This window comes from Oncorhynchus masou, chromosome 21 (assembly GCF_036934945.1).
Source record: "Oncorhynchus masou masou isolate Uvic2021 chromosome 21, UVic_Omas_1.1, whole genome shotgun sequence".
NCBI classification, from domain to species: Eukaryota; Metazoa; Chordata; class Actinopteri; order Salmoniformes; family Salmonidae; genus Oncorhynchus; species Oncorhynchus masou.
The window spans coordinates 46,908,881-46,930,793 of record NC_088232.1 but is presented as its reverse complement, the minus strand read 5'-3'; the positions used below and the strand labels follow the sequence as shown (position 1 = coordinate 46,930,793).

The following is a 21,913-nucleotide window of genomic DNA, read 5'->3' as shown; positions in this document are numbered from 1 at the left end:
ATTTGCCTGTACGGGATTGAGAAACTGTAATGAAACTACCTCATTAGCAATTCACCACCTGACTGTCATTTAAGAAACTACCCCATCAGCAATTCCCCACCTGACTGTCATTTAAGAAACCCCATCAGCAACGTATAGAGATTAAGAACAAAATCAACTAATAGCTATGTCATTCCAGTGGTTAGGCTACTAATATAATGGTCATTAAGCAGGTGATTTCAAAGTGTTTATAACATGTTGTTCTGTTTTTTGGTTTTACTTCTCTTTGGTCTTTGCTTACTGTGAATGAATGAGTGTTGGAATGTAGGGGCGCAGTAGATAAGAAGGGACACTGGCACCCAGGAAACCTGTTGGTGTATCTGTGCTCCGACGCAGTTCTACGGCTGCTGTTTTCCCAGCTTAATTCATTAGAGTTCGATCACTCCTTTTAACCTGGGACCTGGATGACGGGTCAAGGGAATACATCATATTCAGCTGGATTAATGGTATAGATGGGAGACTCATGTTAAAGTGTGGGCCAAGTGAGCTCTGTCTCTTACTTACAGCAAGGAATGTACAAAAAGGCAAAGTATAGATTGAAAAGCTACAGTCATGGTGTTGTTGTTGTATGCGCATGCCAGCTCTGCCTTGAGTAATGATAGTGTACTGAGATACAGCCACTGTGGTGTAAATATGACCAATAACGGTGTACTGAGATACAGCCACTGTCGTGTAAATATGACCAATCACGGTGTACTGAGATACAGCCACTGTGGTGTAAATATGACCAATCACGGTGTACTGAGATACAGCCACTGTGGTGTAAATATGACCAGTAACAGTGCACTCAGATACAGCCACTGTGGAATAAATATGACCAGTAACAGTGCACTCAGATACAGCCACTGTGGAATAAGTATGACCAGTAACAGTACACTCAGATACAGCCACTGTGGAATAAGTATAACCAATAATGGTGTACTCAGATACAGCCACTGTGGAATAAGTATGACCAGTAACAGTACACTCAGATACAGCCACTGTGGAATAAGTATAACCAATAATGGTGTACTCAGATACAGCCACTGTGGAATAAGTATGACCAGTAACAGTACACTCAGATACAGCCACTGTGGAATAAGTATAACCAATAATGGTGTACTCAGATACAGCCATAGTGGAGTAAATATGAACAATAAATGTAAACTCAGATACAGCCACTGTGGTGTAAATATACCAGTAAAGGTGTACTCAGATTTGTTATTTTATTAGGATCCCCATTAGTTGTTGCGAAAGCAGCTGCTACTCTTCTTGCGGGCCACACAAAATATGAAATGTGACATAATGCAGAACATTAAAACACAAGAACAGCTCAATGACAGAACTAGATAAATGTCAAAATGGCACATGTTGCCTACATATCAATACATACACACAAACTATCCAGGTCAAATAGGGGAGAGGTGTTGTGCCGTGAGGTGTTGCTTTATCTGTTTTTTTGAAACCAGGTTTGCTGTTAAATTGAACAATATGAGATGGAAGGGAGTTGCATGCAATAATTGCTCTATATGATACTGTACGCTTTTTGAACTTCTTCTGGATTTTGGGGCTGTGAAAAGACCCCTGGTGGCATGTCTGGTGGGTGTAGATGCATCCACTGTGGAGTAAATGTGACCAATAAAGGTATACTCGGATACAGCCACTGTGGAGTAAATATGACCAATAAAGGTGTACATGGATACAGACATTGTTGAGTAAATATTACCAATAAAGGAAATCTACTCCAGGAAGAGATGATGATGACGATGATGATGAGGGGATTGAAATAATTATTCCAGGAGAGATATCTGCTGAGCTTTTAGACAGAGAGGAGGACTTGAAGACTGAAAGTGTAAACAATGCAGTCATTGCAAAAGAAAAAGGGAGCACCTCTCTTCTCTTCTCCTCTCTGCAGCTTATCTGTGTAAATCTAATTTAAACTGTATCTGCAGCTTGAATCAGTCCTGGAAATGATGTCTTAAAACTACCAGGGAAGACCTGCCAACTACAGCTGCTATTTTTAAGCTGAAGTACCTGGGGCTTAAAAACTAGGACAATGGTTAGCATCAGTGATAGCAGAGGGTAAACTCAGTTCACCCACCTAGTTTGTTTACCAGTACATCCCTGGTAAGGATAAGATAGGATGAACTTTAATGTCCCCGAGGGGAAAATAGTCTTAGACACACAGTAGTGCTGCATACAAAATAGACACGGTATATTCTACACTCAACATAATACATAAATTGCATGTTAAACTTGTCATACACATTGTACACGTTTCGCATAGGTTACAATGATAATTGGCACCGATTTAGAACATCTGCAGTACTGCTTTGGTGGGTTCATATGTTGTTATGATTCCTTCAACTGTTGCCCAGTCATAATATCAGTCAATGTTTTTGTGCTCCGTTGAGCAGCGTTTGTAAATTCAAGATAACATCAAAGCTTTTTTGGTGGTCCTAAATCTAGACCACCCTCTACGATTTCTAGGAAATGTGTCACAAACATTAAAGAGATTTAACAGGATCTTAAGCACTTACAAATGTGTCATATGGTACGAATTGCAGGAAAAAGTACAAATTGGAATTTGTAACATATCATATGACCTCCAGGGGGAAAATAAAAAATAAGAACGTAACATATCATAAGATATGGATGATCATGATATGGATGACCCATTTTGCCTCGTGGGTGCTACTTCAAAACTACTAGCTACTACAAAAACTGTGCTGCATCACTTTAAGGATCAGAAATGTGTGTGTGGTCTAGGTATCTAGCTACTGTAGGATCTGAATGACTGGCAACAATCTGTCAGTTAGATGTAATGCTCTCTATCTGCTCCCACAGACCAGTGACTTAGCCCAGGTTCCCGAGGAGGACGACGCTCACAGCAGTCGACATGAACTCACCAGGAAGCACAGTGATAATGGTGAGTACTGTACACGGTGTACCAAGAGGCAGCCATCAGTCACTAAGAGGCAGCCATCAGTCACTAAGAGGCAGCCATCAGTCACTAAGAGGCAGCCATCAGTCACTAAGAGGCAGCCATCAGTCACTAAGAGGCAGCCATCAGTCACTAAGAGGCAGCCATCAGTCACTAAGAGGCAGCCATCAGTCACTAAGAGGCAGCCATCAGTCACTAAGAGGCAGCCATCAGCCACTAAGAGGCAGCCATCAGCCACTAAGAGGCAGCCATCAGCCACTAAGAGGCAGCCATCAGCCACTAAGAGGCAGCCATCAGCCACGAAGCCATCAGTGACTGAGGAAGCCATCAGTGACACGGTGAAATGCACTTCTGTTATGCATAGACTTTATGAATGAAACATTACTGACTGCTCAATGGTATGTCTATAACCTTATATGCCAGATCCTTGATCTAAATTCGAGTTGATTCACTGAATATAATGGATGCTCACGGAATGTAATGGATATTGACTGAATGTAATGGATGCTCACGGAATGTAATGGATATTCACTGAATGTAATGGATATTCACTGAATGTAATGGATATTCACTGAATGTAATGGATATTCACTGAATGTAATGGATATTCACTGAATGTAATGGATATTCACTGAATGTCATGGATACTCACTGAATGTAATGGATATTGACTGAATGTAATTGATGCTCACGGAATGTAATGGATGCTCACGGAATGTAATGGATATTGACTGAATGTAATGGATGCTCACTGAATGTAATGGATGCTCACTGAATGTAATGGATATTGACTGAATGTAATGGATGCTCACTGAATGTAATGGATATTCACTGAATGTAATGGATATTCACTGAATGTAATGGATATTCACTGAATGTCATGGATACTCACTGAATGTAATGGATATTGACTGAATGTAATGGATGCTCACGGAATGTAATGGATATTCACTGAATGTCATGGATATTGACTGAATGTAATGGATGCTCACTGAATGTAATGGATGCTCACGGAATGTAATGGGTATTCACTGAATGTCATGGATATTGACTGAATGTAATGGATATTGACTGAATGTAATGGATGCTCACTGAATGTAATGGATGCTCACTGAATGTCATGGATATTCACTGAATGTAATGGATATTGACTGAATGTAATGGATGCTCACTGAATGTAATGGATGCTCATGGAATGTAATGGATGCCGATTGAATGTAATGGATATTCACTGAATGTAATGGATGCTCACTGAATGTAATGGATGTTCATGGAATGTAATGGATGTTCACTGAATGTAATGGATGCTCATGGAATGTAATGGATGTTCACTGAATGTAATGGATGCTCATGGAATGTAATGGATGCCGACTGAATGTAATGGATGCTCACTGAATGTAATGGATATTGACTGAATGTAATGGATATTGACTGAATGTAATGGATGTTCACTGAATGTAATGGATACTCATTGAATGTAATGGATGCCGACTGAATGCATTGGATTCTCAGTTCTATGTACTGTACTTAGTGTAAGATCTCAAAGAGGAAGAGTAATACGCCTATTGCATGCAGTAGCATTCACCCAGGACAATGAAGTTGTAGAAGGGACACTGGTTGAAGTAGACCTCACATTATTCAAAATGCCTTTAGAAGCTCCACAAAAATAATATAATCTGACCCCTGAGGATTGAGGAAGGGGAACCTTCTTCTGTGTTCCTCTCTACTTGCCACATGTAGAGACTGAAGTTACTCCCCAATGCTACTTGAATATCTGGACAGTGCTCACTAAGAAGAGGAAAATATGGGACAGATTCCAGCATGGGAATCTGTCCCATTTGTAATCCCATCTGAATACTCTATTGCTTTCTGAAATGATGTATTTGTTTATGAAATAGCTTTTCTATCACAGCTTGTACTGTAAAAATAAATACTTAGGTTTATTCCAGGACGTTCAGTAGATGAAATCCCACTGCTATCGAGATTCATCCAAGCTTCGCTGTCTTTTCTATGATTGTCAAAGTGTTGATAGCTTTAGTGTTGTCTTTGATAATTGAAGTATTTGTCGTTGATTTGGGGTGATTTACTGAATATTTTGACATTTTCCAGTGTTCACATCACTTGAGAATGGGACGGAGCCCATTCCCTATTGCCACGTAGCTGAGAGGAAACCCGATGATTCACCGGTAAGGAACACAAACACTTACAGTATAGTAACCAGATTCCCTGTAACTCCAAGGAGGGCAGCGGAGGGAAAAGTTCAACTTCCACACAGACTTGTTCCTACTGTGAATTACATTAGTGTTACTCATTTAATTCCCGTTCAAGCATATCAGTGGAATGCTAAGGGAGTTACAGATATTTTTTAAATTAGAAATCGTGTAATTGTGTGTTGAACTCATCCAGGACGCTCCTGTTGAGGCAACAGGGTCAGTAGAGAGAGAAAAGGGAACTGTATGACAGCTGAGGGTGTGAGAAACAGCCAGCCTGTCTTGTCTTCCCCAGGTGGAACAGAGTAGAACACACCAACGTCATTTTAATACTGTTGTATGAGGTCCCAAATAATGTCTCTTGCGAGGCGCCTGCCTCATCTACAGTACAGTTCCGTTGTCTTGGGCGATGTGCTCTTTCATGACGAAACTCAAATGCATTGAGAAACCCAGGTAGAAGTAAACACTGCAAGAACTGTTCATGACAAATCATAATAACCTCTGATCTGGAAATGGAAAATACAAAGTTATTGTTCTTCAGTGGAGCCCAGTGATTATTTTCTCAGCTTTTATTGTTTGTGTGTGCTGCAGAAATGTCCCTCTAGAATGTCTCTTAACCCACGGCTATCCTTAGTCTATTGCCCATTTGTCCTACGGACCAACACATTGACATAAAGTCTAGGGATAGCACAAACTGCTCTGCAGACAAATGAGCTCTGGGCTTAGTAAGGTTGGTGTCATCCCAATTTGAAATATGCATTGTCTATAATGGGTAGGGCTTGAACCTACCCAAAAGAGGAGCAGTGTGAAAATCCTATAATTAACTAGCTTCTAAACTTAGATTTCAACGTGTCACAATTAGTCTATGGAGAGGAAGAGAACTGACATGAGACATTAGTTTTTGTTGTCTGTTGGCCCTGAGCAAATCATAGCTCTGGACTAAAGGATGTCCTGAGATAGTGTACAGTATTCTATTGAAAGCTTCTGAGAACTGTGTCTCTGCTGTGTGTGCTGGTGGGCTGTACTCTACTCTGAGCCTTCAGCCTGAGACCTGATCCTGAGCCAGTTCTTGCTGTGTGGGTGTCCATCAGCATGCTACTTACTATTGGCCAGACTCCCATCACTACTTACTTTCCCATGAGTTAGGAGAAAAACACATCTCCCTTACAGACAAATTATACCCTTGCCTCGGCCACTGACACACATAGATATGAATAGGCTCTTACCCTGATGTTTATATCTCCAGCTCCGGCCTGTGCAATATTTATTTTCTGCGTGCAGCCTGACACGTTACAAAACTAGTGCAAACTCCATTCTGTTCCCTGTAGTGTAATATTGATTAGCAAACCTCAGGCAGATTTATTTTGCCCTCCCTCTGGCTTTTACGGTGGTAGAAATAAAAAAATACATGTATAAGAAATGCCATATTCATGTTCCCAGAACATGTTTCATATTTGTAATATTTCTAGCCAGCCTCTATCATTAATTTGACATGTTTATCCTTAATGTCAACTTTGGAAATGACCAAAAACACAAAAAATACAGAGGAACACAAAGATATACAAGCAAACGTGAATGTGCACACACACACACACACACACACACACACACACACACACACACACACACACACACACACACACACACACACACACACACACACACACACACACACACACACACACACACACACACACACACTATGCGATCTCTCCTGGCCAGCTCGCTGAAACATGTAAAGTGGTATTTTCCACCACTCTTATCTGGCAAGCTTAGCACGGCTGGGAGGATGTCGTTAGTTCGTCTGAAGGCAGGTCTTTAAAAGCAGCCTGGCACCCAAACACAAGGACACACAGACACAGGCTCTACAGGATAATGAGCAGAGGAATGAACCACGCTGCAGGAGCAGATTGTCCCGTGTTGCCTCTTGTCCTATCTGAAATGAGTGACACAAATTACTAGCTGGCCTATTCAATTGTACAGCCCATTTCTTGTCCTATATTCCAAACCAACCAACAACCTTTCCCTGGACATCTTACGTCCCCTTGTCTTAACCAACAACTGTTCCCTGGACATCTTACGTCCCCTTGTCTTAACCAACAACTGTTCCCTGGACATCTTACGTCCCCTTGTCTTAACCAACAACTGTTCCCTGGACATCTTACGTCCCCTTGTCTTAACCAACAACCTTTCCCTGGACATCTTACGTCCCCTTGTCTTAACCAACAACCTTTCCCTGGACATCTTACATCCCCTTGTCTTAACCAACAACTGTTCCCTGGACATCTTACATCCCCTTGTCTTAACCAACAACTGTTCCCTGGACATCTTACATACATCCCTTGTCTTAACCAACAACTGTTCCCTGGACATCTTACATCCCCTTGTCTTAACCAACAACTGTTCCCTGGACATCTTACATCCCCTTGTCTTAACCAACAACTGTTCCCTGGACATCTTACATCCCCTTGTCTTAACCAACAACTGTTCCCTGGACATCTTACATCCCCTTGTCTTAACCAACACCTGTTTCCTGGACATCTTACATCCCCTTGTCTTGAATAATTGAGAAGTAATCAAATGGCTTGTACATTGTTTTCTTACACTCATTTGTGAACTTAGTTTTTTTTGCTGCTCGTTTAACTCTTCACTCTGTCTCATTGGCCCTACTGCAGTTATGATTGTTTTGACATTTTCCAATGTAATGGCCACCATACAGACAAATATAACCACCCAGGGCGGAGAAATGTCCCCAGAGAGCTGTTAGTCTGCCATAATGATCCCCTAAAGTTTCTGTTGTGCCTTACTGCATTTTCACCCAGGGCCAGCAGAACATTTCACCCAGGGCCAGCAGAACATTTCACCCAGGGCCAGCAGAACATTTCACCCAGGGCCAGCAGAACATTTCACCCAGGGCCAGCAGAACATTTCACACAGGGCAGGCAGAACATTTCACACAGGGCCAGCAGAACATTTCACCCAGGGCCAGCTGTACATTTCACCCAGGGCCAGCAGAACATTTCACCCAGGGCCAGCAGAACATTTCACCCAGGGCCAGCAGTACATTTCACACAGGGCCAGCAGAACATTTCACCCAGGGCCAGCAGAACATTTCACCCAGGGCCAGCAGAACATTTCACCCAGGGCCAGCAGAACATTTCACCCAGGGCCAGCAGAACATTTCACACAGGGCCAGCAGAACATTTCACACAGGGCCAGCAGAACATTTCACACAGGGCCAGCAGAACATTTCACACAGGGCCAGCAGAACATTTCACCCAGGGCCAGCAGAACATTTCACACAGGGCCAGCAGAACATTTCACACAGAGCCAGCAGAACATCTCACCCAGGGCCAGCAGAACATTTCACACAGTGCCAGCAGAACGGTTCACCCAGGGCCAGCAGAACGGTTCACCCAGGGCCAGCAGCACACATACACAATCCGTGTCTCAATTGTCTCAAGGCTTAAAAATCATCCCTTCATCTACATTGATTGAAGTGGATTAATGGTGACATCAATAAAGAATAATAGCTTTCACCTGGATTCACCTGGCCAGTCTATGCCATGGAAAGAGCAGGTGCTCCTAATGTTTTGTACGCTCAGTATACATGTAAACAGGAGTAACAGTGACAAGTAACATACTAAAATAGATAGGTACCAATGGCAATCAATAATCAGTGAACAGCAGCGTAGTGGTAGTAATAAATCAAATCAATAATAATTTCAGCAGCAGCGTAGGTGTGAGGGTGAGCAGTAGTTATTAGCCATTTAACAGTCTTATGGCCAGGGGATAGAAGCTGTTTAGTCGTCTGTTGGTCTGAGCCTTGATGCACCGGTACCGTCTGCCAGACTGGAGCATGGAGAACAGTCCATGTCTCGGGTGGCTGGAGTCTTTGGCAATTTTATGGGCCTTTCTCAGACACTGCCTGGCATTCTGGGTCATTGTGTCATTGTGACTAATTATGACAAAAGCAGAAAGTGCCTAAAGGTGCGTACAAATACGGTTACTGAATGTGTCTACGGTAATTGTGTTAGCACTTCTCTAACAACATCCTCTCCGCCCCTGCTATTATTGTCTTTTCATTTCCTGGGAGCTTATGAAAACAGATCAACTCAACAAGAGGATGCTTCCTCCCACACATGTATATAATGTTGTGGAAACTTTACAGTAGCAGGTGGCAGAACGACTTCAGCAATTCTCTCTTTTTTTCATTGGAACAAGAGCTCATTCTATTCTAGGAAAAATCAAAAGGAATGAACGAAGTAATGCGTTTCCTCTGTGATTTGATTAGGGTATAACAACAAACCTGTAGTAGTTTTTTGCACGTCTATACTCTGTTTTGTGGATCGTGCTGACAGCTGCTGTTTGTGTGTGTGTGTGTGTGTGTGTGTGTGTGTGTGTGTGTGTGTGTGTGTGTTTTGCCTTGCAGGAGAGGAAATGGCTGCAGAAGGACACACTTCAGCTCAACACCTATGTTGCTTTGTTTACATTCACCCCCCAGGAGAGTGAAGACCTGGAGATGAGGTCAGTGGTATACACACACACACACACACACACACACACACACACACACACACACACACACACACACACACACACACACACACACACACACACACACACACACACACACACACACACACACACACACACACACACACACACACATTCCCTTTTTCTTTCTAAGTTGATATTATTTTTGTGACTGGCCCCCAATTGTGGTGGCAAATTGTAATGGAAATAAGCTTCAGACACATCTACACACACTGAAGCTGTCCGTTAACCTGGTAGCAGGCACCAATGGCCAGTCAGTCACACATTACCGTTGTCTCACTTTTATAATACTTACAAAAACAGTGTCATAAATGGTGTGACTGATTTATGGGACTGCTTAGTTTAAACTCTCTTATCTACAAGGACCAGAAGCTCCTACTAGCTCACTGTCGGAACGGGGTGTTTGATTGATTTCTGATGGGCCTTGGCCTTGCCTGGACATTTCCTGCATTTTCTTTGTTAAAACCACGACGTTAACAATTACCGTAGGTTTCTCTTGAATGTAGAACACACTGTGTTTACCTCGATAAGCAGGCAGACCTCACTGAATGCATGCTGTAGTCAGTCACTGCTCAATAGATATCTGGTCTTTGCCAGTGCTATTCTCTAATACAACATGAATAAACACTGTCTGTTTTGTTATGCATGACAATAAATTGTCTGTGATTTGTGTGTGGTCTTCTGCTTGTACTTTGCTCAGTTTAACGACCATAAGACTATCTCTTAATCACGAGCCAGGCATAAACCCACATTAATTCATTTGATTATAAAGATATCGACACATGAATATGGTTATGATTTGACCCGATTCATTAGCTTATAAAGATGTTGTTACATAAATATGGTTGTGATTTGACACAATTACAATATGATGAGATAGAAAGACAATACCTGATGGTTTATTGCTTATCATAAACTGTGGTTCGTGCCCTGAAATGCTGATTTGCTGACAGCCGTGATATATCAGACCGTATACCACGGGTATGACAAAACATGTATTTTTAATTGCTCTATTTGGTAACCAGTTTATTAATAGAAATAAGAATAGAAATAAGGCACCTCGGAGGTTTTTGGTATATGGCCAATATACTTTACCACAGCTAAGGGCTCTATCCAGTCACTCCGCATTGCGTTGTGCTAAAGACAACCCTTAGCCGTGGTATATTGGCCATAAACCACACCCACTCGGGCCTCATTGCTTAATGAGACAAATATCAACGTCTTTGTGATATTTTCTGGAACCTGTGGAAAGCTGGGAACCCACTGGGCACACACTGGTTGTTTCCATGTCATTTCAATTAAATTACGTTGAACCAACGTGGAATAGATGTTGAATTGATGTCTGTGCCCAGTGAGAATTGTCTGGACTCCGTAAATATTTACATATAGGGCACCGTTTTCTTTATGTCATTTTGCAATGGGCCCTTAAGAAACAAGAGTTTCTCTCTCAACAGCCCTTGACCCTAAGTATCCATTTTACTCCATCGTTCCCTTAGTAATCCAGTCCTTGGATCTGGTGTGTATAATGTCTACACTGTCTCCTCTCAGATGATTGGAGCGTCTGAGATCTTCCTCCTTGCTCCCCAGAAAGACTTCAATCATCCCCCACTTCATTTGAAATTCATTCACACCCACATCACAGCATGACTCCCAACCCACAAATAGCTGCTGTACAGTTGGGTGCTGCTTCAAAGTGTTGTTTTAAATCTTCTCCTATGAAAGACAAGCTAGACAGGATCAAGGTCTCAGGATCCTATTACAGACCCTAATCAACACTTCAGACAGACACAATAAATCACATTGTACTGTGGACTTTAAAGGCACCCTCATCAAAAGGTGGAGAAATTTCACTCTCTTTTTACAGTACATGTTGTGACACCTGTCTTGTGATAACTTTCTTCTGTATAATTTGTTATTAGCCTACTGCAACATGATGATTTTAGTTTATTTTTTATTATACTAGGCAAGTCAGTTAAGAATAAATTCTTATTTTCAATGACGGCCGTGGAACATTGGGTTAACTGCCTTGTTCAGGGGCAGAACGACAGATTTTTTACCTTGTCAGCTCGGGGATTCGATCGTGCAGCATTCCGGTTACTAGTCCATCACTCTAGCCACTAGGCTACCTGTCGCCCCCACGATGATGGTGATGATACCATAAAAGCATGATTCCAAACATATTCCGATTGGCGATATATTTAATAAACCAAAACGGCCATATTTTTTTTAATAATCGAAAGATCTCAATAGATGACCATTTTTAACATGTTCAAACTAAAACCACAGTGTTTTTCCTCTCACAGACCTGTCTCAATAGACAGGATATTTTTTAAAGATACATTATGACTCTAGGAATCAACGAGTCATAATTGAAACATTATTTCAGATTTCTTTCTTATTATCAGATTAAATATAATTTACAGCATCAGAGATGTTGATTTTTTTTTTAATACACAATTTATTTCTAATTTAGACCCGGAGACAGAATCCTACTGGCAGACGACTCCAATGATGACTGGTGGAAGGTATGTATTTAAGTGGAAGACAGCTAGTACTGACATTTAAACCACGACATACACCAGTCCAGGGCCGGCGTTATGGGGGGGCCCCATCCTACTCTACCTCCTTACCCTACCCTACCTCCTCTTTGATCATTTATTTGACCGAGACACGCGCCAACAGACAGACTCATCAATCTCAGTTAAAGCATCCAAGCGAATGAAGCAGCGCCCCTTTGTCTCAGTATGTGTAGACCATGTAGCTAATGCTGTCTGTACCAAAATAGCATGACATGTGTTTTTACTATAATTTAAAATGTTGTATCAAGAAGAAGGGGAGGTTAGTGTGGAGAATATGGTGCATCTCTCTCCAGAATGCATTTGTAGGAAAGAGCCCATTTGGCAAAGTCTGATTTCTGATTGTTTTAACTCACCACGTACACCACTAATAAGCTGAGCCTCTCAGTCAATGTTTTCTTCACCTCACACAAGTCAACAAAGTCTGTTTGTTTTTTACATCCATTGCGAATGATGATTCCTCAGTATGTGAAACATCTATCCAACACTCCCGGCCTCGATAATCACCAAGCCTTGGTGTGAAAGAGCTAAATATCATGATCCCATATATCCAGTGGAAACATCATTAAAAAACAAACATATTTCTGTCCTGAGCTCACTGGCGCAGGAAACTCACATGGGCCCGGAATAGACTAGTTGATACAATGTTGCAAGTTCACTAGCTACAGCTACAGCTTCAGGCTCGACCAAGTGATGATTTGATACAAAGTTGCACTTCACTAGCAATAGCTCATGTCAAGACATAGAAAGGGAGGCAGAGAGATGAATGTGATTGAAAGAACCAGAATGTTCATCAGGATATTTTCTACTGTTTGTATTTGTCGGCTTTACGCCTATGTATTTTACTTAGTTGACGATGGAAGTTATAGGCCTACTGCTGCATTGGCCTATAGGCTGTCTCTGAGTTCTATACTGTCATTTCTTTATCCGTCAATGGATCACAGTGTATCAATGTGTCCATATGAGGTTGGTGCTCTTGCCATAGTTCAATTTGAACTTTTAGATGTTTATCATTTTACTTCAGATTTTTATGAATAACCACATGACAATAATTTTGAAAAAAAAAACTAAAACGTTATTATTGAAATGAAACTGTTCCACGAAATCACGCGTCTAAAAATTATCATGACTGGCAAGCAGATCGGTAGAAGTGGTAGGATAAATTTTAAGTTTTCCCAAACTTGAAGCTCACCAGCTGCCTATGTGCTTTACTATTAGACCCATTAACCCATTGTGAACGCTCAAGCGGGTGCACGCATAGGAGGTCCTGTGGAAAAACAAGCCCCCCCTATGGAAATCAAAGGCCGGTCCAACAGATTCTTTCTGGCGCTGGGTCTGCACCAGTCTGCTGCCATGTTAGTAAGACCCGGAGCTGTGATGGTGTATAATGTTTCTTCTGGATGATGGATCTAGGGCATGATCGAGGACAGGATCGGTTTCTTCCCAGCAGCCTTTGCTCACCAGGTGAAGACCGGAGACAGAGTGTTCAGGTGTCACAGGACGTTTATCGGCTGTACGGAGCAAGGCCAGATCACTCTGAAGGAGGGCCAGGTATGTGATCTCACTGTTACCCGCAATACAATGATAATTGTGGCCTGTCTGGTTGAGTGGTAATGTCCGGCCTGTCTGGTTGAGTGGTAATGTCCGGCCTGTCTGGTTGAGTGGTAATGTCCGGCCTGTCTGGTTGAGTGGTATTGCCCGGCCTGTCTGGTTGAGTGGTAATGCCCGGCCTGTCTGGTTGAGTGGTAATGCCCGGCCTGTCTGGTTGAGTGGTAATGCCCGGCCTGTCTGGTTGAGTGGTAATGCCCGGCCTGTCTGGTTGAGTGGTAATGCCCGGCCTGTCTGGTTGAGTGGTAATGCCCGGCCTGTCTGGTTGAGTGGTAATGCCCGGCCTGTCTGGTTGAGTGGTAATGCCCGGCCTGTCTGGTTGAGTGGTAATGCCCGGCCTGTCTGGTTGAGTGGTAATGCCCGGCCTGTCTGGTTGAGTGGTAATGCCCGGCCTGTCTGGTTGAGTGGTAATGCCCGGCCTGTCTGGTTGAGTGGTAATGCCCGGCCTGTCTGGTTGAGTGGTAATGTCCGGCCTGTCTGGTTGAGTGGTAATGCCCGGCCTGTCTGGTTGAGTGGTAATGCCCGGCCTGTCTGGTTGAGTGGTAATGCCCGGCCTGTCTGGTTGAGTGGTAATGCATGTTTGCGGTGTCGGCATAGGTTTGAATCTGGCCTGCTGCCTTTTGAGACAACCTCTCTCTATCTTTCTGTCTCTCTATCTTGCGATCTCTAGCCATTTTATCTTTCCATCTTGCTATCTCTTTCTATCTCTATTTCTATATCTCTCTCTATCTTTCCTGTCATCCTCTATCTGTATGTCTCCAATAAAATCAGAAATTCCATAACAGCATTATTTTAAATCATACCATAATTATGTCAAACTATTTTGTGACAAAAAAGTACCCAATTATCCCCAATTGAACTAATATACAAGAAAACATGATTGTTATTATCGGTTGTTAAAGAATTGTATAGTTAGTCCCTTAAATGTTTCCATGTACAACTTTACTTGCTGCAGTTCATGTTTAAGCCCCAGATACAAGTGGACATCAGATACAGTTCATATGCTCACCAATTCCCATAGGCAATGGGAGTCCTGGGCACTCAGTCCAAAGACTCTCTCCCGGGACATTCACTTCAAAGGATGGACCTGAGCTGGCCAAATGGTGGTCCTCCCCCTCTCAGCAGTTTCCATGGCATTACCATTTTGGCACGGCAAATGCCGTCTCAAATCCTTTTCCCACAATGCTTTGCATGGCCATTTTAGGATTCAGAGGAGAGTTCATGCTAGTAACCCCCAATGGAGATGCAACCATTCCTAACACTTTGAAGATGACTCAGTGACCTCATAGCTCTGCCTCCATCCCCAATGAGTAGCAACATCCGCTGTTTCCAGTCACACAGCCATTCACACTACCAATCTGCAGCTGTATCAAAGACTATTCAAACTTCCCCTCTGCAGCTGTATCAAAGACTATTCAAACTACCCCTCTGCAGCTGTATCAAAGACTATTCAAACTTCCCCTCTGCAGCTGTATCAAAGACTATTCAAACTTCCCCTCTGCAGCTGTATCAAAGACTATTCAAACTTCCCCTCTGCAGCTGTATCAAAGACTATTCAAACTACCCCTCTGCAGCTGTATCAAAGACTATTCAAACTTCCCCTCTGCAGCTGTATCAAAGACTATTCACACTACCCCTCTGCAGCTGTATCAAAGACTATTCAAACTTCCCCTCTGCAGCTGTATCAAAGACTATTCAAACTTCCCCTCTGCAGCTGTATCAAAGACTATTCAAACTACCCCTCTGCAGCTGTATCAAAGACTATTCAAACTACCCCTCTGCAGCTGTATCAAAGACTATTCAAACTACCCTCTGCAGCTGTATCAAAGACTATTCAAACTACCCTCTGCAGCTGTATAAAATACTATTCAAAAAGACTATTCAAACTACCCTCTGCAGCTGTATCAAATACTATTCAAACTTCCCCTCTGCAGCTGTATCAAATACTATTCAAACTTCCCCTCTGCAGCTGTATCAAATACTATTCAAACTTCCCCTCTGCAGCTGTATCAAAGACTATTCAAACTTCCCCTCTGCAGCTGTATCAAAGACTATTCAAACTACCCCTCTGCAGCTGTATCAAAGACTATTCAAACTGTATCCTATTCTCTGCAGCTGTATCAAAGACTATTCAAACTACCCTCTGCAGCTGTATCAAAGACTATTCAAACTACCCCTCTGCAGCTGTATCAAAGACTATTCAAACTACCCCTCTGCAGCTGTATCAAAGACTATTCAAACTACCCTCTGCAGCTGTATCAAAGACTATTCAAACTACCCCTCTACAGCTGTATAAAATACTATTCAAACTACCCCTCTGCAGCTGTATCAAAGACTATTCAAACTACCCCTCTGCAGCTGTATCAAAGACTATTCAAACTACCCTCTACAGCTGTATCAAAGACTATCAGGCAAATACAGACAGGTGTCATTGTTGTTTGGTGGGAGAATTAAATATTTCTTACAGTGAGCTACTTCGCCCTTTAGGGCCACTGTGCATTGTGAATTGAATGTGTTAAAATGTGTTTTGTTTGTACAAAAAGCAACTAAATCACAAGATCAATATTCAATGTTTCATCAGATTTGTGTAAGCGGTGAGGATGAACACGGTGGCTTCATCCGAGTGGCCAGTGGAAAGAAGAGAGGCTACGTGCCCTGTGATGTCCTGGAAAACATCTGAGAGCGAGAGAGAGAAATAGAGAGTGCTGGAGAGAGATAACGAGAGGAAGAGAAGGAGAGAGAGGAGGGAGGAGAGGCACAGTGGCACACTCCCATGATGCGCAGGGATGGCTCTGACAGTAGCACTGATTAGATGCCAACCTCAGGCGTGAGGGAGAGGACCATTCTTCCCACAAAATGGCCGCCTGAAACCCTCTGAGCTGTGGATCCAAAATATTTCTGTTGCCATTAAGGGAATAGCTTTGTCAGAGTCAGAGCCAACCTTCCTCATTCCCTTTTAGCCTGAAGGGGAAAATGTTGCGACGGATCAGATAACCTGACTTTGTGGTCACAGGGAGGGAGAGTGGGGTGATTGCACCTCTGGATTTGGATAGATTTTTATTCCGATTTTGTTTAATTTTTAGGACAGCTGAGCATTGTTTGTTCTTTGTGGGATTTCCCAGTGGAGAATGCAGGTGACGCATCATGCATGAATATACTGAATGTACTCGTGTGTCTACTACTGAGACAGAGAGAGCAAGGAAAGCTACTTTCGGCAACTTTCTTTATCCATACATTCTTGCTTATTTAGCATCAGCTGCAGTATGTTTGAACCACTTGTTTAACCTAAAGCCCAAATGTTCAAGCACTTGTTCTCTATAGCCGAAGATTCTGTTCTGAAATAATCAAATCATATTTTATTCACTTACACTAACTTTGATGCAAGCAGTTGAGGTTACAAACAGCATATTAATCAAAAGCATAGAAGATAAGTCCCTTTTCTTCTATGTTCGTATGATGGCTCTACTGAGCCTTGATAGCCTCAAGCTCACAACTACAGACCCATTCTCCCAAGAATCCGTCCCTCTGTGATACAAAAAAATTCAATACATTGGATTTGTCACTGGAGAGGAACAACAAAAAGAATTAGACGAAGCAGAAATGTATCAAGATTTCTGAGGTAGTATTGTTCAAAGGAGAAAAATATTTTGCACAAATCTAGTGATGTTCCTAGTCTAGCTGCTTACACATCCACATTTGCGTTTAAAAAATGACACCACAAAAGGACTACAAACCTGTCAAACAGATTTTGTGAATATTTCAAAACAATGAATACCTAATTTGCAACTTAGTCTGGTGATAATGTTCTCTTCGGATAACTCATCATGACATTGTTTCTTGATGTGTTTTATAAAGGATAATGGATTTGATGAGAAATTATGTGAATTTAGGAAGCGGGCAAGCTCTAACAAGTGGTTAGATCAATTGTTTTTGAATATATGTCATAAAATCTGCATACCTGTTGTAGTGGCTTGGTGTGGTATCTAATATACATTTCGATACAATTACATTAAATTCTATACACCATAACAAGTAAACCAAAACAAGTTATATACATTATTTTCTTTTACAAATGGCTTTTTACACCCGTTATTGTCAAGATATTTGATCAGAGAAGCTTCAATGCATGAGCTACTTGAAATTCAGCTTTGATTTACATTCATGTATGCTTGCTACAATTGCACTAAATGGTCACTCAGATATGATTATTCACGTTAAACAATGTAAACCCATTTTTCTTCGAATCAAGACATGTTTGTTGAGATGTAACTATCCCTTTAATGTCACTATTTATGACACACTCCTGTTCAATTCCTTTCTCTTGAGGAATAGCAATATTCTTTGAGGATTTCTTGATCATCCTCATGTATATTTGTTTTCTGTTAAAATATTATTATGAACTGTCAAAGGAAAGGTATGGTAGTAAATGTGTCTCTCTATAAGTTCATTTAAGCTGCACTGAAACTCCGTGAACCTTCAATAAATTCCCTAGTTTTCCCGAAATCCCAGTTGGAGGATTTTGGGAATAAGAAGACAATTAGCAGGAAATATGGAATCTTCCAACTAGGATTTCCGGGAAACCAGGGAATATATTGAAAGTTCCTGAAATTTTGCAACCATAGTCAAAGACCACTGTATTGTATAGATTGTATGCACAGAATAAAAAATAAATTGATTAGAATTTTTTTTAAATCAATTGTATCAATTTATTATCGCTGTTTGGGGAAACTCGAGATAGATAGCTTTGTCTTTATACTCGGAACACAGAAAACATCACAGTCATGTATGCCTGTGCTGAATATACATTGAAGTATAAAGGAAGTTAGAGGTAGTTTCGCAAGCCTATACTAACTAGCTTTGGCGCAGATACCCATAGACTTCCAGTCATTGCGCTAATGCTAGTTAACGTTTTCTTGTGAAACTACCTTTAACTTCCTTCATGCTGGACATAGCGACATAAAAATGGTATCCACCAGTATGATCTCCAATATAATACTAGCCAAGACAAGCCTTGGTTAACCTGGGGCCTGCTGCCCTATCAGAGAAAATATCTTATGAGGACCCGTCTACCGTGATGAAGAGGCTGCTTCCCCCCTCATCCTCACCTACTTCCCCTTCTGCAGCTCCATACACATTTTCCACATGAGAACAAAGAAAGGGATGCACATTCCCTCATAACAAATATAAATAACATGGGAATCACGTTGATATTTTCTGGAAATACTGATGCTCTACCTTCACAATAAAAATTGAAATATATTTCCCTTTGAAATCTCTGGTAATAAAATGTTGAATAGCTCACATGGTAGAACTGTTAACTACATGCCATGTGGCCATCTAGACTGATCACATATTTTATGCAGAAGAACACCCTCTACTGACAGCATTGTGCATTGTGTTCTCATGATTATACTGCAACATCCTGTAGCATTAAAACGCAATATAGTCACCAAGTCACTGAGTGATACAGTTTTCCATGTCTTTTTACACATCTGTCACAAACTATTCATAAAGCCCTACACAGACAGCCGTGCCTTTGATTCTCCCACCCACTACTTAATTAACGGTTGCTAATTGGCTCATAATTTGCTCAACTGTACCACTTTAATTATCTTCAAGCTGCTGGGTTCACTAGCCCCATTAGGCAGCTGTTCAGAAGTGTAGTGGCCGCTGAAAGATTCTCCTGGCAGGGGGCAGAGACAGTTTTAAATACTCACCCTTGTCTTGTTCCCCTGTTTGTCTTTGTCATGACACAGGCTAGTCCACCAGGGCTGATACAGGCCTCAACCACCAGACTCTAGCACCCCTCCGTTGGTATTGGCCTGACATTAGCCTGTATTGCATTAACAACGTGACAGTTTGGTTTTTAATCCCTTTGGTGTAAAGTACAGAGCCTATAGAAAGTCTGCACCCTCATTTTCACATGGTGTTGCGTTAAAGTAAAACATGTTTTTGATCTATACAGAATAATCCATAATGTCAAAGGGAAAATAAAATGATACACATATTTACAAATGAATTCAAATGAAATAAGTAAAATATAGTCGCATTGATATTCACCCCCTTTGTTTAGGCAAAAGCCTTAATTAGTTCAGAAGTCAAATGTGGCTTAACAAATCACATAAGTTACATGGACTCACTGTGTGAAATAAGAGGTTGACATTCTGTTTTAATGACTACCCCTTCCTTTGTTCCCCATACATAAAACATCTGTAAGGTCCCTCAGACAAGTACTGAATTTTAAGCATAAATTCAACTACAAAGACTAGAGAGCAGTGGTTGGTAGATGGTTAACATTAACGAAACAGACATTTAATATATCTAAGCATGGTCAAGTTAATCATTATGCTGTGGATGATGTCATAAACCACCCAGACACATCCAAGATGCAGTTGTCCTTCTGAACTGAGCTGCAGGACATGAAGGAAACTGCTTAGGGATGTCACCAATGACAGAGTGAAAATAAGAATAAAAATATACAGAATAAAAATATTCCAAAATATGCATATGTATGCAACAAGGCACTAAAGTAACACTGAAGAAGAAAACAAAACACATCAAATGAATACACTTTTTGGCCTAAATGCATACGTTTGGGGCAAATACAACACGTGAGTAACTGCCTCCTTATTTTCAAGCATGGTGGTGTCTGCATCATGGTATGGGTATGCTTGACATTGGTAAAGACTGGGGAGTTTTTCAGGATGAAAATAAACGGGATGGAGCTAAGCACAGGCAAAATCCTAGAAGAAAACCTGCTTCCGTCTGCTTTACACCAGGGACTGGGGAAGGAATCCCATTTCAGCAGGACAATAACCTACAACACAAAGACAAATCTACTCTTGGAGTTGCTTACCAGCAAGACAGTAAATTGCAGCGACCGTTCTAAAGACGTGCCCTTGTTCTCTGCCTTTGTCATAACACAGGCCAGTGCACCACACCAGTGCTGATACAGGCCACAAACACTTTAGCACCCTCTGTTGGTATTGTGCTGACATTAGCCTGTATTGCATTGGCAACATTTAGCATTTAGGGTGTTGCAGAATGAACAAAAGTGCTAAATGGCTTGTTGTATGCAACAGGTTGATATCAGTAATAGGAATAGCGGTATAACAGTTTCAGATAGATGAGTAAGCATCAGTCATTTCACACTGCATGCACTTGGTCTGATGTTCGTTTGACATATATCACACATCTCACAAGATACACTCTTTGTGGTGCAATGGAGTGAGTGGGTGTGTGTGTGTGCGAGTATGTTGGATGGGGAAGAAAGAGGTGCCAAACAAAATAGTCTAGCTTTAAGCCATTATAAATGGGCTAGAGTGGCAGTTTGTCACTTTGGGTAGTCAAAATGAAAAAAATAAAGTAATTGACATAATAACAAAAGAGAAACTGCAGGACAAGTGAGCTGTGATTAATGACACAGCAAAATCCACCTGGCGGCTTCATTGCTTCGCCTCGGCTAGGAAGGCCTGGACTATATCCAGATGGTCAGTTAGATTGCCTAAGGAAGTAAGAAGAAAAGAGGCTGCTTCAGTGACATGGAGCATAGGATCCATTCTCTTTATTTTGTCAGTACTATAACCCCAACATTATATGCCTCTTCAAAATAGCTTTTCTATCGATATTACAGCAAGACTCTCTCAATGACTTTAATGAACTACAGACTCCTCACAGGAATATAGCCAGGTGTCACAGATTTGTCAAAACAATAATTGTATTAATTTCTCCTAGGATTTATACACAACTATTAATAAATCCCTGACCCATACAATGGGTAGACAAGGTCGTCTCAAATCAAATCAAATTTTATTGGCACTTACACATGGTTAGCAGATGTTATTGTGAGTGTAGCTAAGTACTTACGCTTCTAGATCTGACAGTGCAGCAGTATCTAACAGCTTATATCGAACAATTCCACAACAAAACCTAATATCTAACAAATTCCACAACAAAACCTAATACACACAATCTAGTAAAGGAATGGGAGGAGAATATAT

The 21,913-nt window shown here is 41.5% G+C and overlaps 1 protein-coding gene across 5 annotated transcripts in view; it reads left to right on the top strand.

The window, feature by feature from the left end:
• The window catches only part of stac (SH3 and cysteine rich domain), a 62,169-nt gene extending 43,564 nt beyond the window's left edge, over positions 1-18,605 (top strand). For all 5 annotated transcript variants that reach the window (XM_064928599.1, XM_064928596.1, XM_064928594.1 and 2 more), the window contains 6 exons: positions 2,866-2,947; positions 5,072-5,148; positions 9,605-9,699; positions 12,203-12,254; positions 13,719-13,856; positions 16,495-18,605. In XM_064928599.1, coding sequence (XP_064784671.1) covers positions 2,866-2,947; positions 5,072-5,148; positions 9,605-9,699; positions 12,203-12,254; positions 13,719-13,856; positions 16,495-16,593 — 543 coding nt within the window. In that variant the 3' untranslated portion in view covers positions 16,594-18,605. The remainder of the gene's footprint in view (positions 1-2,865; positions 2,948-5,071; positions 5,149-9,604; positions 9,700-12,202; positions 12,255-13,718; positions 13,857-16,494) is intronic.
• The last annotated feature ends 3,308 nt before the right edge of the window (positions 18,606-21,913 follow it).